The 27,719-nt window shown below is 44.2% G+C and overlaps 1 protein-coding gene across 1 annotated transcript in view; it reads right to left on the bottom strand.

The window, feature by feature from the left end:
• PPP1R14C (protein phosphatase 1 regulatory inhibitor subunit 14C) overlaps window positions 1–25,599 on the bottom strand; it is a 65,411-nt gene extending 39,812 nt beyond the window's left edge. Inside the window, exon 1 of the mRNA XM_083176167.1 lies at window positions 25,019–25,599. Within this exon, the coding sequence (XP_083032293.1) occupies window positions 25,019–25,282 (264 nt within the window). The 5' untranslated portion in view covers window positions 25,283–25,599. The remainder of the gene's footprint in view (window positions 1–25,018) is intronic.
• Window positions 25,600–27,719: the final 2,120 nt, after the last annotated feature.

Genomic DNA, 27,719 nt, shown 5'->3' on the forward strand with positions numbered 1-27,719 from the left:
GAAGAGACATAAATGGTGAAGACCGTGAGTAAGGACTAGTCAGCAGTACATTAAGGCCCCCATACACTATGCAATTTTGGGCCGATTCCACACGATTTCGGCACCCAAAATTGGATGTGTGTGACATTTAATTGGATCCGATGCGCAGTCCCGTGTGCATCGGACCGGATCAGGAGGTCGGATGTGCAACATGTACCGATGACGCCCGACCTCCTGCAGCAGGCGGGCACTGGCGTCTCTCAAATGAGTGGCCAGCCGGTGTAGTGGGTGGTGCCGGTGAGGAGCAGTACGGCTGCGGTGGTGATCAGAGCAGTGGAGCGGGTGGCGGTGATCATCAGTGCAGGGGGTGGGCAGCGGCGGCTATTAGAACTTTAAAATAATGTGTCAAATGACTGTCATGCTTTTGATTGGCTGAGATAGGGCACTCTCAGCCAATCAGCGGTTGCCGGGAGGGAGGTGGGATGACCGGATGAGGGCCATGACTTCATCTCTGCATACATAGGGGAAAGAGGTCATAGTTGGCAAGATGGATGTGGAGGGAGTGAGGTGTTGAGCTACCTGTGGAATGTGATGTTCTGATGTATGGGGGCAATTGTGGATGTGAAGTACTGTAGGAGGCAAAATGGTTGTATTTAAATCTCATGACAATGAGGAGTCCAATAAATACTTGAAATTAAATTGTAGCTTGTGTTTCAATTGTACACTGATGTAGTATAGACATTCAAACAAAAAGTGTATATGTGGCTAACTGACTGCATCAGAGCAATCACCAATGTCACACACTGAGTAAACAGAAACCAAACTACAGCTGTCAAACTATAGTCAGAACTACACAAATGCCGGGGGCATTAAAAACTGGAATGGTTACAAACAGTTGTAAGAATAATAACAAGAAAAACTTCAAGTGTAAGGGCATTCCTCTTGTTTCCTAATGTCTACATTTATATGTGATGCCATCATACAAAGAAAGCAGTGTACATAATGAAAAGGATTGTTAACACTGTCAAAACAGGACTATGTACTAGCAAAATATTATTTAGCAATGGGTGAAAACCTGAGAATCTGAAATCCTGAAATGTCACTGGTGCAGCATACTGGTGTCCAAAATGTCAAAGTCTAATAAACACATGAATGGACAACAGCCACAAGCTAAGGTAAAGCACCAAGGTGGGGACTTTATGGGCTTGCATTCTCACACCATAGACCTCATAGCATCTCTGCCAAGTTCCCTTATGTCCAAGTGAACCTCTGCTCCATTTGGAACAGACAGAGGAAGCAGAGATGGGCAGTAACAAAAAAGGAGGGTTGCTGTGCATACCCAGGTGCAGCAGCTCCTCTTCCCATGGGCCTCTTCAAAATCCAGCAGAATGTGCTTGCACTGATTGACTCCCTGCAGCCAGCCCAGGCTTCAATATCTGCAAAGATAAGGCCATATGACTGCCGTCCAGGTAGTAATAATGTGTGGCAAATGTGTAAGTGGAATTATGTACAAGGACATTACTTATTTGCGGTATGTGTAAAGAACATTACTGTGTGGCATTATGTGTATAAGGGTTGCTATTACTGTGTTTTAATATGTGTATAAGGTGCACAACTGTGTGAAGCAGTGTGAATAAGAAGCAATGGGTCAGGGGTTAGTATTAGGAGACAAGTGTTAGGGGGCATCAACCAAAATCTTGCCTAGGGCAACAAATAAACTAGGGCCGGCTCTGGGGAGTCATCGGGAGGTGAGAGGAATAGGGGTGGCATTGAACAGGGCTAGAGAGGTCATTAGACTGGAGGGTGTGTGGGAGGAGAGGGTAATCCATAGTGTTGAAGGAAGCAGAAAGGTCCATTAGGATTGGTGACATTGACCAGGGCAGGTTCAGTGGAGTGGACGAAAGCAAGACTGGAGAGGATAAAGAACAGAGTTGTCAGAGATGTAGCTGGTGATACAGCTGTATACCAGCCAATGAAGTAGTTTTGGAGGTGAGTGGAAAAAGAATATTAGGCTGTAGCCAGCGGCTGAGGAAGGGTCAAGGTGGGTTTTTTAATAATGGGTGAGACAAGAGCATATTTTAATGGCAAGGGAAAGATAACTGTAGAGGGTGGTAGGTTGATCAGGTGAGAAAGATGAGAGCAGCTAGTGGGGATTGAGAGTGGAGGAGGCAAGAGAGGAAGGGACAATAGGAGGAAAGAGTGGATTTTCTTATTTGTGGTGGGGTCGAAAGAGTACAAGGTGGAAAGGATGGAGGGAGAGGATGGTGGGGCAGCAGAGCAGCCAAGGGGAAGCAAGAGGAGATTTCATAGCTAATTGCATCAATTTTAGAGAAGAAGGAGGCAAATTTAATGGCAGTGAGGGAGGAAAGGAGAGGAGGAGGCTAAGAAGAGTGGTGAAAGTAGGTGGGGGGACTGGAGAATTGAGTGGCTGGAAAAATTGCTTGACGAGGGAGAGGGCAGAGCTGAAGGAAGAGAATAAACTTGAAATGTAGGAAATCTGACAGAGAGCAAGATTTCCTCCAGGGGTGCTCAATAGTGCATGAGCATTTTTGCAGCAACCGGGTCAGTTAGGAGCCTAATATAGATACTACTAATGAGAACAGTAAACTATGGAAACTCGTGACTCAATTAGTGGCTGAACTCGTGACTCAATTAGTCCTGAAGCCTATTACAGAGGTGTGGTGTGATGTTAATAGTCAGTGTCGTCATGGTCATAATGTAGACATTCATCACATAGACAATGATGAAATATGCCAACTGTGTGACTTTTACTTCAGGCACAGGTATCTGACAGAGCTGTGTTCTAGTAAGTACAGTCCCCTTAATCACTACCCCTCTAGTGCCAAACCTTAACCTCTACAAGGGATTGTAGTTCAGACTTTTCACGCAGCAATATTGAACACAACAGATATGTAGAAGGGGGAGGGTAGTTGGTATGTATTGCGCTGCTGAACACAATTTATTAAATATATACTCCAAAATAGAGGAAATGACCAACGTGCAGTGAATGATACGGACACACTGCTTAAAAAAGTATACATTTTATATATTATATCAAATAATACATAAAACACTAAGGGAAATAATCAGGAACACAAAAAGTACATATATAAGAAAAATAAAAAACACATTAAATATATGACACTCTATTAATAAAATTCATAGGATAGATATAAAGGGCTGATGGTATAGCCTGATAATGGGATGCGGTCATTTGGTCTACTGCATTATGGTAGACAGTCATTCGGTCGAATCCATTAGGTCGACATGCTAAAAGGTCGACATGACTCTAGGTCGACATGGGAAAAGGTCGACATGATTCTAGTTCGAAAGGTCATTAGTTCGACAGGTCATTAGTTCGACAAGGTCATTAGTTCGACAAGGTCATTAGTTCGACAAGGTCATTAGTTCGACAAGGTCATTAGTTCGACAAGGTCATTAGTTCGACAAGGTCATTAGTTCGACATTGTCCATGTCGACATTCACAAGGTCGACATGGAGTTTTTCACTGTTTTTTGAGCCAACATGTGCCGACAGGCGGTATTTCATGCCCTACCATCCACTAGGGCGTGGTGGGAGAATAAAATAGTGTGCCGAGCGTAGCAGTGCATATTAAACTGTGTCCATGTCGACTGTGTTGACATTCAGGTAAAAAAAACAGTGAAAAACCCCATGTCGACCTTGTGAATGTCGACATAGACAATGTCGAACTAATGACCTTGTCGAACTAATGACCTGTCGAACTAATGACCTTTCGACCTAGAATCATGTCGACCTTTTCCCATGTCGACCTAATGGATTCGACCTAATGACTTTCTACCATAATGCAATAGACCAAATGATCCCAACCCCTGATAATTGATAGTTCTTAATAGGACTAGAAATGGACGGTATATTAGTTGGGGGCACTCCGCCGTTAGTAAGCCACATAAATGATGAATATTGTTAGATGGTTTTAATGCGTCTCAGAAATACTGTTAGTGCAGAATGGTTAATATGAATAATGAAATAATGTCCGATGAAAAGTTATTGTTTGGTAGGATGAAATAGATAAAAGTCAACAGTCACTTTGGCGTGTAAGTAACACGCAATATAGCAGACAGATGGTTGGTTTTGCATATAGAAGGCAATAGATATGCGGCAGTGATGGTATACAGCGAATGGATACAGGGGATTAATGGTTTTATCTCACCCTGAAATAGCGCTTGCCAGATCTGATGGTTGCTCCGTTCACCATAAGGAGGAAGATATCTGTGGCCGGTAGTTGTCCTCTATGGGTCGCCCTAATATACCGGCGCCGGCAGCTGATGTTGTTCTCCTGAAGGGATGGAGCGTCCTAGATGCTCAGACGGCGATGTTGTAGCTGTAGGTGTTTGCGCTGTTTTTCCGTAAAGGGCTGAGAAGCTGTGTATACAGCAGGATAGTAAGTGGCGGCGGGCGGCTCCAAACGTCCCAGTGAGATGATGTCAACGCGTTTCGTCTCCTACGTGGTATTGGAGACTTTTTCAAGACGTCTTGAAAAAGTCTCCAATACCACGTAGGAGACGAAACGCGTTGACATCATCTCACTGGGACGTTTGAAGCCGCCCGCCGCCACTTACTATCCTGCTGTATACACAGCTTCTCAGCGCTTCACGGAAAAACAGCGCAAACACCTACAGCTACAACATCGCCGTCTGAGCATCTAGGACGCTCCGTCCCTTCAGGAGAACAACATCAGCCGCCGGCGCCGGTATATTAGGGCGACCAATAGAGGACAACTACTGGCCACAGATATCTTCCTCCTTATGGTGAACGGAGCAACCATCAGATCTGGCAAGCGCTATTTCAGGGTGAGATAAAACCATTAATCTCCTTTATCCATTCGCTGTATACCATCACTGCCGCATATCTATTGCCTTCTATATGCAAAACCAACCATCTGTCTGCTATATTGCGTGTTACTTACACGCCAAAGTGACTGTTGACTTTTATCTATTTCATCCTACCAAACAATAACTTTTCATCGGACATTTATTTCATTATTCATAATAACCATTCTGCACTAACAGTATTTCTGAGACGCATTAAAACCATCTAACAATATTCATCATTTATGTGGCTTACTAACGGCGGAGTGCCCCCAACTAATATAACGTCCATTTCTAGTCCTATTAAGAACTATCAATTATCAGGCTATACCATCAGCCCTTTATATCTATCCTATGAATTTTATTAATAGAGTGTCATATATTTAATGTGTTTTTTATTTTTCTTATATATGTACTTTTTGTGTTCCTGATTATTTCCCTTAGTGTTTTATGTATTATTTGATATAATATATTAAATTTATACTTTTTTAAGCAGTGTGTCCGTATCATTCACTGCACGTTGGTCATTTCCTCTATTTTGGAGTATACATTTAATAAATTGTGTTCAGCAGCGCAATACATACCAACTACCCTCCCCCTTCTTTGTATTAATTTACTTTTGTGGGTACAGGCAAACCCACAGGTGTGATTTGCAGCAGCTGTCCCTTATTTAAACTTTTTTCTAAAATTTTGAGCGCTGGGGCTTTTGCAGATTGTGATTTGGTATATTTCCCACTTCGCGTTCTGCAAGAAACCTTTTTTTCTTGTGGAAACAACAGATATGTGCATTTTATTTCATGAAGATGTGTGTGACTTACTGCACCATAAACAAAATGTAAAGTGTTTTTTTTGCAAGATTGAAGAACGAAACCTTACACAGCAAAAATGTGCACTGGAGAGTTTCACATAAAAACTCTACTTTAGAGCATTTTTATTTGCTTTGGAAAATAACCTGTTTTTATCCAATACATTACCTGATAAGATCACAAATCTATGTGTTTTGCGTCCGTAAAAACAGAATACTTATTGTTTTTTTTTTTCCAGGACCATGACAGATCCGGGAAAAAAATCCCAGATAAGTGCCGATGCCAGATTGCCTCCAGGCCTAATTGTGTGGCCCTGGTGGATCAATTAGCCCACAATAAATTAAATTGAATCCCCCCTATATCATTTCAAACAAAACAATACTTTTTTGACGCAGTTATATTTTCCTATATGTAAAATATGGGTACTTTAAAGAGCAGTATATATTCTTGTCCTTTTAGTGATGACCATCGATTGCTCTACCAAAGATGGTTGATGGGTTTTCACAATCGATAAGAAGCCACTGATGGCTAAGCTAACAAAGTTTTGTCTTAGCATACGCACATACACAGTCTGTGTGCATAGCAAGGTCACTACTGATCAACCAATCAATAGTGAAAACACTAATCATCACCATCAGACAATTGATGGTTTGTAACCATAAATGGTTGATGGACAACCTACATTCCCTTCCCTCAGGAGAAACGGTGGTGTAAATTTACTAAAATGTGTATTCTACTTCACATGTGATGTTGCTATGGACAACCAATCAGAATATACTTCTTATTTATTTAGCACTCTCTAGAACAGGGGTGGGCAATAATTTCAGCTGGGGGGCCGCTTAACACTTACACTAAATATTTGAGGGCCGCGCTCAGGAAAATGGGGGTGTGGCCATGAAAAATGGGATGCGGTCACTCAAAATGGGGGGTGTCCTTGAATGTAGGGATACAGGGAGAGTGACAGCGGGAGACACGGGGACAGGGAGAGTTATAGCGGGGACACAGTTAAAGAGACAGTGACACAAGGAAACAGACTGTGACAGTAGGGGACAGGGAAAGGGACATGGACATTGACAGTGGGGGCAGCAAGAGTGACAGCTGGGGACAGGGAAAGTGACAGCCAGGGACAAGAAGAGTGACAGTGGGGACAGAGTTCAGAGGTATCAGGGATCCAGAGGTGTCAGGGAAAGGAGACGGGTACACCCCATCTGGGTGCCCAGCAATGGAAGGTAGAAGACAGTGGCGGCATTGACTGGTTGGGATCAGTAGCAGGGTGAGGTCCAGTGGTGCAAAGAAGAGAGCCGGCCACCCAGAACAGGCAGAGAGAGGACCAGCGGCACAGGGATGAGAGGGGGGTGGGGTCATGTAGAGAGAGGGAGCAAGAGGGGAATTAGGCAGAAAGAGAGAGAGATAGGTGGTCGAGCGTGGAGAGAGAGAGAGAGAGAGAGAGAGAGAGAGAGGAGAGAGAGAGAGAGAGAGAGAGAGAGGAGAGAGAGAGAGAGAGAGAGAGAGAGAGAGAGAGAGAGAGAGAGAGAGAAAGAGAGAGAGAGAGAGAAAGAGAAAGAGAGAGAGAGAGAGAGAAAGAGAGAGAAAGAGAGAGAAAGAGAGAGAAAGAGAGAGAAAGAGAGAGAGAGAGAGAGAGAGAGAGAGAGAGAGAGAGAGAGAGAGAAAGAGAGAGAAAGAGAGAGAAAGAGAGAGAAAGAGAGAGAAGAGAGAGAAAGAGAGAGAAAGAGAGAAAGAGAGAGAAAGAGAGAGAAAGAGAGAGAAAGAGAGAGAGGTAATAGAGGGGGGGTCAGACAGATAGAGAGAGGAGGGAGGTGAGGCAGAAATACAGATAGAGGGGGAAGTCAGGCAGGGAGGGGTGAGAGAAAGGGGGGGTCAGGTAGTTAATGCGCGCATGCTGGAGTTACCTGCTGGGAGAAGGTATAGCAGCGAGTATACTACTGCAAAACCCCCGCCAGCAGCCCTCACCTTAGGGACAACCGCTGGAGTCTTGTGCCCAGCAGCGGCAGGGAGAGGACCAGTGGCGGAGCAGTTATGAGAGCCCAGCAGGGCAGGGGATGAGAACAGGGCACCCGGCAGAAGCAGGTAGAGGACCAGCGATGGCACAGTAATGAGACCTGGGCGCCCAGCAGAGACAGGGAGAGCACCAGCGGAGTAAGTGACCGAAGTGGGAGATCAGTCTGGAGGGGAGGGGGATCAGCCAGCTCTCCTTTACCAGTATGACAGCAGCAGAAGCTCAGCGGCGGACGGTACTCCAATGCCCTGCTCTGTAGCTGAGGACACGCGGCGCCGGCAAATAAGTGAGTTCACAGTAATCCATTGCTCTTGGGATGTGTCTCCTCCCCCGAAGCCCCCCCGCTGTGACAAGAACCAGGTTTCCTCAGTGGTGCCGCATGCTGTAGCGGGCCGCTTGCCATTGCTACCTGGTGGGGGGCAGAGGGCCAGGCAGGATTGGTTTGCGGGCCGCATCCGGCCCGCGGGCCGCCTGTTGCCCACCCCTGCTCTAGAAGATAGCAGACAGGATCTGATTTGTTGCCCATACTGTAGCAACATCACATGTGAAGTAGAATACACATCTTAGTAAATTTCCACTATATGTTTAATTAAGCTGCCAAATAAAGCCCTTAGATAATATAGCATTTACTTTGATAGGATAGAATAAAACAAAACATCTGTAAAAACGAATTGATCTGTCCTTGACATTAAGCGCCTGATTCTGATTCACTCGCAAAAGCAAATTCTCTCTCTAATGGACAAAACCATGTGCGCTGCAGGTGGGGCAGATGTAACATGTGCAGAGAGAGTTAGATTTGGGTGGCATTTGTACTTCAAACTGATATCTATATTGCAGTGTAAAAAAAAAACAGCCAATATTTACCCTGCACAGAAACAAAATAACAACCAAATCTAACTCTCTCTGCACATGTTACATCTGCCCCACCTGCAGTGCACATGGCTAGGTGAAAAATATTTATATGGAAAGGGTGATGTTGGCATTTTTAGTGGATATTTTACGCATCTCTCACAGAGATGTTGGCACTCAAAGGGTTAAGTTTACAACAACTTGCTTCAACATCATGGTTACTGCAGCTCTTCTACTCAGGCTTTGGAGACAAATGTCACTTACAAATAATCAGCTCAAATACTTAGCAGTGTCAGGGAATCTCTGGCACTGTACCAGGAGAACCGATAATTCCCAACCCAGAAGTGTACAGCATATATACGACAATGCAAGAGACACAAGATCAAATAATTGTTCAACTTTATTAAAGGGAATAGCAACATGAAAAAAGATCTGCCATGTTTCTTTGTGGTCTGTAATAAAGTTGGATTTTATTGTATAACAGCCCTTAGACATTAGCAATGGATTGCTAAACCGGGTCAGGGAGTCAGAAATGTTAAACCTATTTAAAATCTCAATTCTCAATTGCAACTGGGATTCTTAAAATTAAAAAATTCCCAGACAGATCACCGAGCATCAGTGGACGATGAGATGCAGTAATCACGGTTCAGGTGTTTGGGAGCTATTAGATGTTCCTCAGGAAAGTCTATAGTTCTATTTAACAAATGAGAGAATAATAACACTGTAGAGCTAGGTGTCTCCATTTGGCAATTATAGTACACATAACTGAGATGAGCGGCGGGCACTTTTTTGGGTTTTGGTTTTGGATCTGGATCTCCCTTCGTGTTTTGGATCTGGATTGGTTTTGGCAAAACCACCCTTGCGGGTTTTGGTTTTGGATTTTTTGGGAAAAATGCAAAAAATTGCAAAAACAACAGATTTTGGGCCTGGACACTAGATATATATGCCCTCACACTGGACACTAGATATATGCCGTCACACTGGACAAAGGATATAGGTCGTCACACTGGACAAAGGATATATGCCGTCAACCTGGACAATGGATATAGTCCGTCACAATGGACACTGCCCGTTACACTGGACACTGGATATAGTCCGTCACACTGGACACTGGATATATATGCCCTCACACTGGACACTAGATATATGCCTGACACACTGGACACAGCCCCTTGTATTATGGACACTGCAGCCCCTGTACACTGAGTGTACAGTCAGCAGCACTGCAGCCCCTGAGCACTGCAGCACCTAGTTTACAACAAAATAAAGAATAAGTCACTAAATAAATCACAGCACAGGGAACAGGGCATGGAGCACAGAGCATGGAGCAAAGATCCCAACCACCCTCTTCCCTCTCCTATAATGGAGTGAAGATGGCGGGGCGCGCGTGCGTCTTATATAGAATCCAGATCCCGCGAGAATCCGACAGCGCGATGATGATGATGTTCTGCCTCGTTTTCGGTACGGAATTCAGGCGGGAACTCCCGAGCCGTCTCGGATCCTGACTCGGATCACCATATTGGGATCTACCGGATCCCGGAGATCCAGACCCGCTCATCTCTATGCATAACTAGACTGACCACTAATATGGTGGCTAAAAAACAGGACTTACAAGGCCTCGCCATGCTCTGTTCAAGCATCAAAAACACAGGGGAGAATGGGGATACACGGTGCCAAGGGGTGTGCATTATTACATAGACAGTGTCCAGATAGAGAAAATGGTTGACAGGGTCAAAAGGAAAAGGTCGGCAGTGTTAACCTTTTGCATGTCGACCTTTTGAGGTATTGACTGTCTATCTAGACCAGTGATTTTCAACCTTTTTACCTTGCTTCACACTAAATAAGATTTTAAAATTGCCAAGGCACACCATGAGATCCCCACAGGGCAAAACACATTGGCCCCCCACAGGAAAAAAAACAAACCTATTGGCCCCCATATGAAAAACAATCACACTGGTCCCCACAGGTAACACAAATAAAATACATTGGCCCTTTAAATGAAAAGAAGAGACCAGTAAATAACACTTGAACTGGTGGTGGCTGTAAACTGGTTTGGGCATCTCTAGATCTGGGGGCACACTTGAGAACAGCTCAAGGCACACTAGTGTGCCACGGCACAGTGGTTGAAAAACACTGATCTAGACACTGTTGATCTCAAACGGAACCTGTGCCAAGACTGGTAAACTTGCATACCGTTTATGGGAGGCTCACTTGATGTGCCATTTTTACATGCAATAAATTGCATGCGATTTATTGCATGTAATACTCCTGGGGAGCTGCTGTGGCGGGCGGTGGGGGCAGCGTGGTCCGGCCAGCTGGTGGTGGTGGGCGGGCTCATAGTTGCGGGCAGAGGGATCCACCTGAGCAGTGGCTGTGAGCTTGTAGCCACATTTTACCCGGTGGCGGGGCGGGATGCGGCTGCTTAATATTTTTAAATGACTGGCCGGACACTGATTGGCTGAGAGAATTCTCTCAGCCAATCAGCGGCCTCCCATTTAATTGACCGAGGAGCTGCCTGCTCCATGGACCACGCTATCTGTCCCCCCGCCACATGGGGAGGGAGGTCCCAGGTCAGGTGGTTGGACAGCCAGCAGGTCCGATCACCGGCTCAGGTCCGATGCGCACTGGACCGCTCATCGGACCTGAGGGGACATCAAACTGAGCTGATGAGGGAAGAAATCGGCCCATATCGACTCATATTTAGCAGGACTGGGCAATTGCGGCCCTCCAGATGTTAAGGAACTACACATCCCAGCATGCCTTGCATCAGTTTCTGCATGGCCACATAGCAAAACTAATGCAAAGCATCCTGGGATGTGTAGTTCCTCAACATCCGGAGGGCCGCAATTGCCCAACCCTGGTATATAGGCACCTTAAGATTGTACAACTTGAGTACACTTGCAAATGGGATACACAATCATAATTTAAAAACACAGAGCGAACTATAGTCCCCCGCAAGTAACACTATAGAAATCACGCATCTCATTTCTGTCATTTAATTGAACAACAAAACACCCCCATGTGTACAGCTTTAGCAGTATGACAACAACATATGCATAGCACCGGTGCTGGGATACTAGAAACATTGTAATATAATGCGAGTTACAAGTATGCAGCAATGGATACTGTATTTATAGAATATGAGAAACCATGAAAACCTTGGAATTTTTATTGCCCAAAAATAGACCTGGGATCCAGTGAAAACACATGATATCGGTGATGGTCTCTGATCCCATGTGTTATCGCAGGTCCCAGCGGCTGCTTATAGAGGATTATGTTTTGTGTGCCTCACGTATGTAAAGCATAATACCCAATAACACTGAGTATCAGAGGAAAAGGATGTCGGCATAGGGGCAACTAGTATCACCCCCTCTAGAACCTTTTAGCAGTAAAACAATGCTGCTAATAGGATACCCCCTTTTATTGTACTAGTGTGCCTAAACCTGAGAAGCTGAACAATATTATGCAAGACACACACACAGAAAAAACCCAACAACATTATTTTGACTTGGCCTGTCACTACAGTATACAAATAATGTTTAAAAGCATAGGTAATAATTAACTAAAACAAGCAATTTTCAGCTTATTACTTCCGCCAGAAACCATTCCAAACAGACCATTTGTACAAAGTATAGCTACCCAGGCAAAGAGATTATAAAACAAAATAAAACACTGAAAAGCAAGAATTATCTCCATAAAATGACTGGAAATAACACTTAAATGCAAAAATTATATTTTTGGATTTTGCTGAAGCTAACAAAGATCACTGTTTTCTCAAGACTCCACTGCACCCATTTGACATGACATCGACAATTTTTGAAAGGAATTCTGTGATATGAATCAGCTACTAGAGGGCAGAAAAACAAATGTGGGAGTGGCACCTGACTTAACCAATTCTGCACCAACTGTATTTTAAGATAAAAAAAAAAAAACATTCATGGGAGATGGTTACTAAACTGAAGACGAGCCCTTAACAAATCACACCCAAGGTCGTTCATTACATATTTTATTTAAAGCTTCCATGCATGCTAGCTTTATATTTAGCTGGTTTAACCCCCAACTCGATAAACGGTTACACCAAAATTTTATAGGACAGGTAAAAGTATATTTCGGCATTGTAGTAAGTATATACTTTAGTATTTGCTGGAAAGCCTTTGGTATACAGCTAAATACTGACTTACTGAGTTACCAGGTATTGTGAACAAACGCCAGCTCTGTCTCTGAAACAAGTAATGTATAGTGGTAATAAATCCAAACTAAATATGGAACATTCTTGTTACTCATATAAAGTGAGCAGATTGCCAGTAAAAAATGTTCACTAGTATTTAGTTACTCCAAAAAAAGATTTTATTTTTCTTTCACAACATCAATATAAAATAAGAACACAGACTGTCCTTGACTAAAGAGTGCGATTTCATGTCATTCATAAGAGCAGAGTTTCTCATGATACCTTATTAGTGTCTCACAAGTTGGCCCCTTGTGTGTCATGTACAATGACCAGTATTTTCTATTTACAGAGTCTTATATAGCGCGGCATATTCTGTTGCGCTTTACAATTGGACCATGGGGATGGTAAAAAAATATGCTGTCTCCTGCAAGAGGTGCTGGACAATCAGCAGAGCAAGTGGTGGAGAATGTGTTTCCGCTCTCCACTCTGCACAAGGATGCACTCAGGCCAGTCAATCAGCTAAGCAACAGGTAGAAAGTGTGCTCAGACCAGTGGCAGCACCAGGAGTCTGTGACACAGTGCAGCTAAGACACTCCATGCACATGCCAAGGATCAGGGCCGTCTTTTCGTATGGGCTTAATGGGCACTTGCCCAGGGGCCCCAGGTGTATAAGGGCCCTATTCTGATAGCTGAGGATCCCCTTTTTCCAGGGATACCAACATTTTGAAAATCGGCCCTGGGGAACTGGAGATATCCAACTTCAAAGCAGCAGTACACATCCGACCTGTTAATTGCATTTCCCAGTCATATTTCTCAGGTTTTCTCTGACTTAGAGGTTTTCTGAGAGCATATCCCAAAAGCTGGGACTCTCCCCTTTCTGTCGACAATAGCGGCTTGTCTCTATCATGCCCAGAACCAGAGATATCAGCCTTCCAGCAGCTGGTCCCTGCTCCAGCTCCAAACATCTGGTGTACAGTTTTATATTTTTGTCAATGGATTGCTCTGGCTCCTGATCTCTGATTACCAAGTCCCCAGCACCTCCTGAAAGTTGGGACTCTAGGTTTTTATACTATTGAAGGCTAAGAAATCTATTTCCAGATAATGGCGATATCTGCAGTTAAGCTGCCCTTCCACCGGAAAATGACGAATATTAAGCCCACTCCATTATACAACCCTCCTCTGCGTATAAAACACCCCCTACCTCCCTGGAAGTAATTTACAAGGGACCCTTCATTCAGCTCAGTGCCCCCTTCCACACGTTAGTGTTCTCCCTCCCACCACCTGTGCAGTAAAGGAGTAATTAGCAGAAGTTACTGCTCCAGGTCCTACATGTTGAGTGGAAGATAGAGCACCTCCTGCCACCCGTGGGACATCAAAGCTGCTGCTGATAGCACCCCCCACCTCTAGGAGGGGAGAATGGGTAAGGGCCCCAGTGTATTGCTTTGCCCAGGGGCCCACACTGCTGTTAAGACGGCCCTGCCAAGGATGCGTGTACTTGAAAAGGTGGCATTATCGTGTAGGAGCCCACGCTGATGTCGCTAATGTGTGTGTGGCCTAGCAGGCTGCCTGCACTTTCAACACTGCCTTAATGACAGGAGCATTCATGTGGGATAATGTCACACTGTAGCACCTGGCTAGTCACACAGAGTCAGTAGTTTGCAGGGAGACACAGAGCCTGCACAACCCCCCCCCCCCCCCCCCCCCTGTCATGCTCTTGAGGTCCCGTGTAGTGATGTCCTGTAATAATAACCCTTTATCCAGGAATTAGAGGAATGTATTAGCTAAATGATAGATAGAGACCGTGTGGTTACAGTTGTGGCATGGACCACTGACTATGCTAGCCATTGTCAGGAGACATAATGGTCCATATGCAATTGTTTAATTGTTCCCGATCTTTTGTCTAAAAGTGATGGAATACCGCATGGGGATATTCAATTGATTTTAGTTGGCATATGTCTTTAAGAATAAACCAATGTGATACAATGGTTTATTACATACATACAGTATATATATATATATATATATATATATATATATATATATACACACACACACACACACACACACACATATACACACACTATACAATGTCATTTTAACTAGTTGGCCTGTGTGAAAATTGTGCTTGTGAATAAAATACAATTAATTTTATAGCGAGGTTGGTGGTTTGTAGTAGGATGAAAGAGGAACCGGTCCGTTTATAGCCATTTCAAGTAGCCGAGTAAAACTGATTATCTCAGCCGTTCCGTATCGATGCATTCAGGGAAAGAAGTCTAGGTCCAAAAGTCCATTTTTAACTTCGATATTTAAACAAACACAAAATCTGTATTTCTAAATTAACAATTCATCAGAAGCGGAGAACATAATCTTTAAAATGGTACCTCATTTATCGATTTTGGTTAAGTATGAAAGGAGAAAAATGGATGGTCACAAAACATCACATTCTAGAAATAATTTATATGATTATTTTACCAAATATATTAATTTAATTGTTCCTATAGAAAATTTATACCTAATGTACCCAATATGCAATGGAATTAAAGAATTTATGTTATATAAATTAAACAAACATTCTACATAACGGTTTAACACTATTTACAGTTGTAATATTGTTTCTCACATGGACAAAAAATACACATGCGCGCACACACACACACACACAATTTGCAAGCGTATGCCAAAAAAAACTAGAAGGGTGGATTCTAAGCACAATGCTTTGACCTGTGATAAAACACAGACGTTCATACAGATAAGAAACAAAAATGTCTCAGCCACTTATCAATGGGACAACTATTTTAGAACATTCTTTGTTGCATTCAGTCAGGAATAACTAACAATACAACTAATACCATGGACTGTTTTAATAATTTAAAATGGAGACTTCTAGAATATTTTAATTAACAACAACAACATTGTTAAGTTTCTGTAACAGAGAACACTGAATATTAAATGCATACAGAAGTGGTCACCAACCCGTCGCTTGCGAGCTACTGGTAGCTCGCCGCAGCAATCTGGGTAGCTTGACCCTGATGACTGCTCCTCTGACCGCCCACGTGTACTGCTCTGCCACTCGCCCTTACTGCATCTCCACCTGTACTGCTTCTCCACCCGCCTTTCTGTAATGCCCTTCACCTGCCAGCCCATACCACTTGTCCTTTTGGCTGCTGTATCGCTCCTCCGCCTCGGCGTAAACAAACGTGAGAGGACATTTTTTAATCTAGCGTCTGACAGAGCACAGCACTACAGTTCCAGGCTTAGCGCTGACAATTCACAGAAAAGATGCAGCTCTCAGCATAGCTGCATCTTATACCCTGGCAACGAGTATTGTCCCCCTGGCAACAGGCATTGACCCCTGCCATTGAGCAGTGCACATCTAGAAACTAGCAGGTAATTTTACATTAATTAAAAGTTTTACAGTGGGATTAGAAGCCTTAATGTGAGGCATGTTGTGTCAGGGCATTGCAGTGTGTGGCATATTGTGTTAGGGGCTTTGGTGTGTGGTTTAATGTGTAATAAGTATTACAGTGTGTGGCATAATGCGTAAGGGTAAGTTTTTGGTTATTGGGTAGAAATTTTAGTAGCTCTTCAGGAGGTTTAGTTTGTCTCGGGTAGCTCATGCCCAATTAAGGTTGGAGACCACTGGCATACAGCATAGCTTGCTAACAAGTCTTACCAAGAAAATAAAGCCACAGGTTCTGTTTGTGCAACTATGTTCTTTGAGGAGAGACTTGCGGTTAAACACTTATGGGTATTTTTATCACAAATTGTATTTTAAATTTTGTAATGCAAGAAGATCAATTAATACTGTATTGTGATATTAGATGTTATTACAGGGATTTATCATAAAGATGGACAGGACTAAGCTTGCAAGAAAGATTTGTGCTAGCAATGTGTCCGCAATAGTAAAGGCATTCACTTGCCAGAGCACATGCCCAATAAGTTGGACACCTTCCATGAATTACAAAACTTAATGTTTATAGAAGAAAACAATTCTTAAAAAAAAAAAAAGAGGGGGAGTGAGGGCCTGCGCTCAGGTTGTGTAATAACGATGATGACAAGAAGTGTTGAAAGTATCTGAAAGTTTTATTCACTGACAGTATACCTATATGCTGCACGTTGCTTGGGATAAGCAAGTGGGGGTCAAGATGGGGGGGTATGGTGGGTCTCAGTGGTGCTGCTGGAATAAACACACACTGTTGGTGGGGAGACCCACCATACCCCCCCTTGCTTATCCCAAGCAACGTGCAGCATATAAGTATACTGTCAGTGAATAAAACTTTCAGATACTTTCAACACTTCTTGTCATCATCGTTATTACACACCCTGAGCGCAGGCCCTCACTCCCCCTCTTTCATTATATCTTTAAAGGGTAGCCCCCCCTTTTCACTGAGGACCAGCGGCTCGGGTGAATACAATACTGCCCACACGGGAATAGCGCCGACCACTTTTTTCTTTAAAAAAAAAAAAAGCTTACCTGCAGACAGGGAGCTCTGGTTGGTGAGCTGGTTCTGTAACCCATTCAGTTGAAACGTTGTGGTTAGATAAAATGCAGTGAACGTGGCCAGCAGATCAGCTGACCATGTTACAGAAGCAGCTCAAAGGTCCCAATGTGCAGGTAAACTTTTCATCATTATTATTATTAGTAGTAGTATTTCATATTATAAACAATATTATTTTATACATGCAATCTGTGTCCTACCAGATACACACACACCTATCACAGACGCTGGCTACGGGTGCTATGCTCTACCTGTCATGTCAGGAAAGGTAGTGCAGAACTACGGGAAACAGACCAAAGCCAATATTAATGCAGTCTGAGGATGGCGTTTTATTTTAGACAAGGTTTAGGGTCGGCATGCACTAGCACGAAAATGTGGTAAAACCCCGTTATCAGGGTTTTTTGCCACATCACAAGGGACAGATCTTATCGCAACAGCTGTCCCTTGCGTTACTAATCACATATGTTAGTGCATGCGATTAGTAAGAATGCCGTAGCCGGCGGAGATGGTCACAGAATGTTAGTACATTCTGCCCTTAATAATTGTGGTTTGTTAAATCTGGGCGGACCTCATTTTCCATCCATATTATTTTTAGTAAATAAAAAATTCACATCAGTATCAACTCATTGGTAAAAGTCAATTAATAATAAACCAGATGGACCAGCAACATTTTGCCACCTTACCAATATTTAAGGAATCCCTTGCGAAAGATCTGCTTCATATCTCATAATACCTATACATGTACAAAGAAAGGCTTAGAGAGATGCACTAAGCCATGCAAAGCGATAAAATGGAGAGTTATAATCCACCAATCAGTTCCTTCCTGTCATTTTTTCAAACACAGCCTGTGACATGGCAGGTAGGAGTTGATTGGCTGGCTGTTTATCACTGTCCATTTTATCACTTTTCAAGCTTAGCACATCAGGCTCTTAATGAGAGCTTGATAGACATGAGCGTATCAGACATCATTTACTGTACACAATAGTTGTAAACATTAGGATATTTTTTGTAATGCATCTTACATTGTATAATACTGTAGGTTGAAAAGTCCTTTTGATAGGAGAGGTAGAAGTGCATTCATGGACCTTAAAGTCCTTGTGTGGGGACATAGATGATTATGTGACAAGAAAAGGCACAGGTGTAGGTCAGGAGGATAAAGATAATGGCAAGTATTCAATGCCGGTGCGAGCGGCCGGCGAGGTGGTTAAACTGCGAGGATCACAGAAAACCAGTGATCCTCGCAGTTTAACCCCCGCGCCGGCCGCTCGCACTATGCAACGTTCCGGGGGAATCCTCGCAGTCACAGAACGGCGAGGATTCCCCTAAACTGCGAGAGCCGAGGCTAGTGCAGCAAACTCGCTGTAATTAGCCTCGATTCTCACAGTTTTTGGAGGCACATTCGCAAATTCCCCCTCGCTCAAAAAACGGAGCGAGGGGGAATTTGCGAATGAGGGGGGGTCAGTTGAATACTGACAGGGTGAGCGGTGACTGCGAGCAAAAAGTCCTGCTCGCAGTCACCGCTCGCCCACGGCATTGAATATATGCCAATGAGTTATTTCACTTTAAAGATACCCCCAAATCAAAGAGGGTATATTCTCAACAATCCTGGTCAATATTTAGAAGTACATTTATGAATTACAAAAGGATTATCTATGTTTAGCATTGGGCCAATATTCCAGCAGAATAGATGGTAAGCCTATAGGCCCATACACATGGGGCGACTTTCATGCGAATGCTGCTCAGTTTCCTCATCTGAGCGACTTTCGGAAAGCCACCCAGTGTGTACAGGGCAGCAATGAGCGGTGAGCGCTGCTGGTCGCTCCTGCATCATTGTTGCAGTCTGCCGCTCATCTGCTGCTATTACCAGCAGATGAGCAGCTTTGTGGACGGATTTCCATAGCGCTGCGCTATGGAAAGCCCCCCACGCCGGGGAAAGCTGCCCAGTGTGTATGCACCGAGCAACTTTCCCCCAAAGCGATGACAGCGGTCATAGCTGTCCATACACGCTGGGCATAATCGCCCCGGGTGTATGCTTTCCTGATAGATGAAAAATCTAGGCATCAAAATGATCTGCCAAAATATAGGGACACTGATTAATAGCATATAAAATGCATTACAAGTAACTATTATTCACCTCAACTGAACCACAATCAAAATAGCTCCCCCTACCAGCTGTCTTTTACAAGGAGGTCGTATTTCAGGCCCACGTGAAATCAGCCTTCATCTTCCATTAACTAATTAAACCTCATGTTGTTTAACTATTACTGGGCTCACAAGGAAACCCTCTAACTTTGGTAGCTGTATTCTATTTTGAGGACCACTAAACCTAAAATACCAACTTTTAATAATAAACACACACACGTGTCTGGAGTTTGTTAGAAGAAAAGACAATGGGGTCAATTTAATAGCCTGCAAGCATAGGTGGATTCCATTAAGTATCCTAAATGTTTAAATCATTAAAAAGACATAACCAGCATAGTTTTGTCTTTTTAATGATGGCTACTTTAAAACATCAGGCAGAATCGCACAGAACCTGATGATGCCTACAGTTCGCAGGTGATTACACTTAAGGCCCCCATACACTAGCCGATTTTGGTCAGATTTCAGCCAGATCAGTCGGATCTGGCCGAAATCGGACCAAAATCGGCTAGTTTTGATGTCCCCTCAGATCCGATGCGCGGTCCCGTGCGCATCGGATCTGCGTCGGGTGGTCGGACCTGCTGCACGTCCGACCACCCGACTTGGGACCCAGTGGGGCGGCACGGCGGTGGATGGAGCAGGGGGGGCTGGGGACGCTGCGGGGGACACAGGCAGCATAGAGCCGGGCAGGGGGAGCCGGCGGGAGCTGTCAGTACGGAATAAAAAAAAAAAAAAAGCCCATACAATGAATGGGCGGCCTGTGATTGGCTGAGCGCTCTCTCAGCCAGTCAGCAATTGGCTGAGAGAGCGCTCAGCCAATCACAGGCTGCCCATTCATTGTATAGGCTTTTTTTTTTTTAGCACTGACAGCTCCCGGCTCTATGCCGCCTGTGTCCCCCGCAGCGTCCCCAGCCCCCCCTGCTCCCACCAGCAGCCCTGCTCTGTAGCCCCCCCCCCCCCCCCCCTGCTCCCCGGGTTTTTTACATGTGATAAATCGAGACGATTTATCACATGTAAAAAATGGCACATCAAGTGCCAATCTAATCAAGCTCCCCCGGGGAGCAGCCGGGGAAGCTCAGGGGGAAGTCGGGGGCGACTTGTCCTAAGGACAAGTCGCCCTAGTGTATGGGGGCCTTTACCCTAATATGCAAAACTATTCTAAGCAAGAGCAATTTGTTAGTGCTGAGGGACAACTGATACCAGAGAACAATAGCTTAAAGAATAGCTGTAAACCATCTCAAGTTGTGTCATGGGAGGAGAACATGTAACATAGAAATCTGTGAATGATATAAGGCCATATTTAATTTCCTTTACATGGCTCTTACTGAAATACAGATCCATACATTGCCAAATGATACATTTCTGTATTAAATGCATTCATGGTTATAATTTGTTTTGCTCGTTAGCCATTTCATTATACTATGGAAATGCTCCTCATATCTAGAAGTTGGCAAACCTGTACTGTATTTAGGAGATAGGAAATGTAACTGTATAGAATACTTTTTAAAAAACAAAACAGCCATCTCTTGTACCTAATATGCATTCTATCTTCAGGCAACATACGCTCAGTAGAACGCTGTAAACAGTAACAACAAATCTAGAAAGATTTCAAAATAATCATGTGACCCAAGTTGTCTCTTTATTAAAGACAAACAGAATATATACAAGTGCACCATGACTTTGGAAAAAATAATGGCCGTCCTCCTACACTTAAGGGGCGTACACACGGAGCGATTGCCTTGCTATTCGATTGGAATTGAAAAACACGACAAGGCCAATCATTCGATTTAGACTATATAGTACAGATCGGTAAAATATAGTATTGCCTGCACAGTCTATTTTTCTATTCAATTTCGATGTTGTGCATCGGGATCGAATCAAAATCGCATGTGCTTGATTTCCGTTCAATTTGATTTTGCTTAGATAAGAAAAATCAAATAGAAAAACAGACCACATTAAACTGTGTGTACGGGGAATTAAGCTTACGCTTATTTTGAAACATTTTTTAGAATATTATTTTATTAAATCAAATAATAATTTATACTGATTGGAAGAAGGAACATTGGGGCAGATGTATTAAGCCAGGAAAAGTGAAAAGGTGGTGACTAAGCTGTGATAAAGTGTAAGGTGATAAAGCACCAGCCAATGAACTCCTAACTGTCCTTTTAAAACACAGCTGATTGGCTGTTGGGTTATCACCTTCCACCGTATCACCACTGTATCACATCTTTTTCAGGCTTACTACATCTAGCCCATTAAATGGTATTGTATAAAGACAGATGCAGATGTATACCTTTATATTGTGAAAGACTTCTAATATCCCTATAATCTTCAGTAAAACATTTATTATCCCCTATTTTAATAATCCCAGGTTCACTGCATCTTCCATTACACTGACCAGATACCACTATTGTCATTAAAATAATTTATGCTACGTGGTTATAAGTTTCCCATAACAAGAGACAAGAGGAGAGATTTCATATGGATGGAATTTTGTGGTGGAAAAAGGTATGAAAATGACAGGAGCAAGCAGGAAGTTCCCCAGCTCTGAGAACCACTGACACAGAGGCAGAACTCTGGGAGGCAATGGAGTCATCTGCCGCCAGGCTCCTGCTCCCAAGGGGGCACCTCTCCTCCCCCTGGAAGTTTAAATTAGTAATTTAAAAGCCAACGATATTGCTTCTGTGGCTGAGTTCTGAAATAGTATCTCTATCTATCTATATTTCTGAACAGAAATATATATTTTATATAAGGTTATATATGATTGTGTGTGTGTGTGTGGGGGGGGGGGGGGGCACCAATATATATCTTGCCTCCGGGCAACTGAAACGAACTTACGCCACTGCACTGACAGACACTATTGACAGAGCCGCCAAATACAAAGTGACATGGATCTGCTCATACCAGCTGATACTACACAAGAATGCCCTTTATTCAGAATGTTGACCTTCAAAATGCAGACAATAATGTAATGTTGAAATTCTACATATCCAAAATGTCAACATTATGAATGTGAATGTCGTCACATGAAATTTGGTTAGGGTGCAAATAGGGTTAGGCTAAATGAGTGTCGACATTATAAACAGGCTGACATTGTAAAGATGTTGACCTCCAAACATGTTAACATTTCACATGACATGTAAGAGTATGAATTTACACAAGGTGTGAACCCAGTGAAATGTGTGTGTGTGTGTGTGTGTGTGTAATAGAGGTGGATAGCTCAAAGTCAAAGTATTGAAAAAAATATACATAATTGTCAGTTTGTCTTGCACTGTATGATAATAGCACACCAAGTATTACTTCAGTAAATGCCAGGTACTGGTAGTATTTCTGCTTTATTCAGTAAACAGGAGTGAAAATACAGAGTATATAAGGTAGGACAAAGAAATGTGGCCTATATACTGTACATACTGGAATGTAAGTGTACATAGGGATTTACTGAATCTAATGTACTGTAGTTCATTACACTTATAATTGCTGAAGTCAAGCACACACTTTCAAGTGTGCTATGCCCTCAGCTTTAATCAATTTAATGAAGACACTGTCCTCGACCCCTGTATATATCACACAGGACACTGAAGGCCTCCTACCTACTGCAGTTAGGCTTGTGTTTAAAAAAACAGAGAACAATATCAGAAACAGGAAAAATGCAAGTAACTATTGTCAGGAATGTTACCATAACATAAGCCAGACACAAGTAAAACCAGAGTGGGTATGGGGTCATGGGAACAGTTGGTTCCATTTTTATGAGATAGACAGTCATTAAAACCTTATTACAAACAATGGGTATACATTACCTAGTATAAGGCCTTAAATGCAATGCAGTTGTGCACACGAATGAATGAGGAAACACTTGCTAAATCTGATCTAATGCAAAAGAGGCTTCAAGAGAACCAGACACAATAGCCTTTCCCAGACAGTGCGAACTTATGGTATTAAATGAAGGTGACCCAGGCGCAATGCTTTACATGTACCACATGTGCCAGGGAAAAACAGGCACAGATCATTTCCCAGAATAACTTCTGGACCTAACATCAAGAACACAAATCCATCATTAACCACATAAACATACAGCTTCACTGCTGGACTGTATGCTGCATGTATCACTGCTGGGCAGCATGAGGTATGTCTCACTGCTGGGCTGTATGCTGTACAGTATGTATCACTGCTGGACAGCATGCTGTATGTCTCACTGCTGGACAGTATGAGGTATATCTCACTGCTGGACTGTATGCTGCATGTATCACTGCTGGACAGCATGTATGTCTCACTGCTGGGCTGTATTCTGCATGTATCACTGCTGGGCAGCATGAGTTATGTCTCACTGCTGGGCTGTATGCTGTACAGTATGTATCACTGCTGGACAGCATGCTGTATGTCTCACTGCTCGACAGTATGAGGTATGTCTCACTGCTGGACAGTATGAGGTATGTCTCACTGCTGGACAGTATGAGGTATGTCTCACTGCTGGACAGTATGAGGTATATCTCACTGCTGGACTGTATGCTGCATGTATCACTGCTGGACAGCATGTATGTCTCACTGCTGGGCTGTATTCTGCATGTCTCACTGCTGGGCTGTATTCTGCATGTCTCACTGCTGGGCTGTATGCTGTACAGTATGTATCACTGCTGGACAGCATGCTGTATGTCTCACTGCTGGACAGTATGAGGTATATCTCACTGCTGGACTGTATGCTGCATGTATCACTGCTGGACAGCATGTATGTCTCACTGCTGGGCTGTATTCTGCATGTCTCACTGCTGGGCTGTATGCTGTACAGTATGTTTCACTGCTGGACAGCATGCTGTATGTCTCACTGCTCGACAGTATGAGGTATGTCTCACTGCTGGACAGTATGAGGTATGTCTCACTGCTCGACTGTATGCTGTATGTCTCTCTGCTGGACAGTATATGTATCACTGCTGGACAGCATGCTGCATGTCTTACTGCTGGACAGCCTGCTGTATGTCTCAATGCTGGACAGTATGAGGTATGTCTCACTGCTGGACTGTATGCTGTATGTCTCACTGCTGGACAGTATTCTGTACAGTATATGTATCACTGCTGGACAGCATGCTGCATGTCTTACTGCTGGACAGCATGCTGTATGTATCACTGCTGGATGACATGCTGTATGCATTACTGCTGGACCATAGGCTGTATGTATTTACTGCATGAGGTATATATTACTGCTGGACTGTATGCCTCACTGCTGGACCATATGCTGTATGTATCACACATGACTGACAGGCCTTTCTGAAGAGAAGCTTTAATTACATCCATCCTGTGCTTATAAATGAATACTGATTAGTGCCATTTAAAAGACTGATAAACTAGACACACTTAACTGTGCTGACAACGAACCACAAATATTAGATACATTTATCGAAGACAATTAAACATATATATATATATATATATATATATATATATATATATATATATATATATATATATATATATATATATATATACATACACACACACACACACACACACACCTATACACACATGCAGTTACACATATATAAATAACACACAAATATAGCAATTGTCATACAGCTATTTATTCTATGTGTATTGCAGATGGGCACTATATATATATATCTATATATATGACACAGTAGCCAGTGGTTACTGCATGCCCCTGTGGGTGCCCACAGCTCCATACCCCGCCATAGAGCGCCCCTGTGTGTGCCCACACGTACCTCGCAGCCATACAGCTCACTGAGCTGCTCCACGATCCACTCCTCCAGCACCAGCCGCTTCCTCAGCTCCTTCCTGTCGTATTTCACAGTGACTTTGCCCTGCTGCTGCCGCCTCTGCTGCTGCTGCTTGTGCTGCTGAGCCGCGGTAACCACCTGCGGGGAGTCCTCCCGGGATCCGGGCGCCGATGCCGCTGCCAGCGGGGTCTGGAAGAACACCCGGCCCCCGGCTGCAGGGCTGGGCTCCGTGCCACTCAGTGCCGACATCTCCGGGGGTAGAGCCAGGTGCCTGCAGCGCCGGCGTCTCCTCCTCTGTGTGTGCCCCCTGTGTGCCCGCGGTACACCTTCTATTCCCTTTATGCTTCCAGCTCTGACACTCTCATATTCACGCTGTGCCCCCTCAGTGCCCACAATACCCGTCCTCCTCCTCCTCCAGCAGCCGCCCCCTGTGTGTGATCCTCCTGTCTCCTCAGCCTGCTGCTGTCTCCTCACCTACTAGTACCTGCCCCGCTCCAGTCCTCACGCATTAGCCTGCTGCAGCTGCTGCCGCTTATGCTCATGCTGCTGCACCTCTAATAATAAAGGCAGGGAGGTGCTTATTCCCCAAAAAAAGAAAACATGGGGTGGAGACAGCGGCGACTTAATGCCAGGCAGGGATGGTAACTGGCTGAAGAAGGGCAATCTGACTTTATGGCATATTTACACCCTTCAGTATGCATGAGGGGTTATTTATGTGAACATGACAGTAGAAGTTTTAGTGGAGAAGTGCAGTAGTTTAAGGAGGTATTTTGTAACTCTGGGCCTAATTGTTTACTGTAATATTGCAACTCTTGGTGGCAGCCTGCAGGGAATGCCCCACATGCCCGATCCTGCAAAAAATTGTTGGCACATCGCTATAGCCTATTGTGCGAGTGCTTTGGTACACAGCGAAGCGCTCACACATCACCACCTGTCCCCTAACTGGGCAGCCTAGCTGCGAAGTCAGGCACAGGCCAGCCATGTTTGGGGTGACAGAGACTGCATGTGACATCGTCCCCCACCCCCCCCCAGCATGCCAGGGTTGAAATGGTCTACCCCCTCCCATTGCCACCCCACGTTTCTACTTAAACTGCAGTCGCAATAAAACTTCAGTTTATGTGCACGCTCACTGGTGGTGTGCATGCACAGTTTCATGGAAATCAGGGTATGGGTGAAAACCGGACCAGGACAAAACCGCCGGACCGGACATCAAACTCTGCATTTTGGAGCTTGTAGCTCCGGTCCGGGGGGTGTCCTGTCCGGGGGGCTGCCTGTCACACCTGTCATCAGGTAGTGGAGGAGGGGGAGAATAAAGCCTCCCTGTATGGTCCGGGCATGTAGCAAAAGCCGGACGGTCCGGACCACACAGGGAGGCTGTAATTTCCCCTCCCCCATGTCCCTGGTGATAGCTATCACAGGGACCCCCCGACAAGACACCCCCGGACCGGACACTACAAGCTCCGGACTGCAGATTTTGATGTCCTGTCCGGCGGTCCGGAGTGTAGTCCGGTCCGGTTTTTACATAGTCCCCAGGGTATGGGTAAAAACCGGACCAGGACAAGACCCCCGGGGGGGTGTCCTGCCTGGGGGGGCTGTCTGTGACACCTGTCACCAGGGAGTGGAGGAGGGGGAGAATAAAGCCTCCCTGTATGGTCCGGGCATGTAGCAAAAACTGGACAGTCCGGACCATACGGGGAGGCTGCAATCTCCCCTTCCCCATGTCCCTGATGATAGATATTACAGGGAACCCCCCGGACAAGAACCCCCCGGACAAGAACCCCCCCGGACCGGACACTACAAGCTGCAGATTTTGATGTCCGGTCCAGCGTTTGGTCCGGGTCCGGTTTTTACATAGTCCCTGGAAATCATGATCTATGATTTTCGGGAAATTGCAGCCTATGTTGAATTAGGCCCTGTACTTCCTTTTATCCATTTGTGCCCCTCCTGTCCTTTACCTCCTACTCATTCTCAGTCATCTATTATCCAGCGTCCTCAGCTACTACATCTTGGGGAAATTTAATAAAATACAAAAGGCTACAAATACGCTTATTCATAGCTATTTGTACCAGTATACGGCCATAAAATTCGTATTTTCGAATTTACAAAGGCCGGTATACAGGAATTTGTATTCTAGGCGTATTCGTATTTCAGACATACATACCAGCCACTCATCATCTACCACCCACAGGAAGTGCAAGCTAGTATCTGCCTATTGCCAGACAGGAACTCACGTCTTAATTACCATGTGCATGCATACAGTACCTCCCAACATGACCCTCTACAGGAGGGACACAATGCTCTGTTTCTGGACTTTCCTCTGAATGTATGATTGCCATCACTTGTGCTGAACAGGGTAATTGGTAAGAAAGGTGTTTTTCAACACAGGTGATGGCAGTTATTCATGCAGAGGGAAGCAGAAACAGAGCATTGTGTCCCTCCTGGAGAGGGTCATGTTGGGAGGTATATGGTAAGTACATGTGCAGAGAGTTAGATTTGGGTAGGGTGTGTTCAAGCTACCAATGTCCCTCTGCCACTCCAAGCTCTGCCACATACCAATCAAAGGAAGAGGGTTAGTTCACAATCTAAAACATAAAGAATGGATGGAGAGCACAATACAAAACATAGAATGGGTGTTGCAAGCTATAGGACACACAGATGAGGGAGGAAAAATACAGGAAAACAGACT

Source organism: Crinia signifera, chromosome 3 (genome assembly GCF_055691185.1).
Source record: "Crinia signifera chromosome 3, ASM5569118v1, whole genome shotgun sequence".
NCBI classification, from domain to species: Eukaryota; Metazoa; Chordata; class Amphibia; order Anura; family Myobatrachidae; genus Crinia; species Crinia signifera.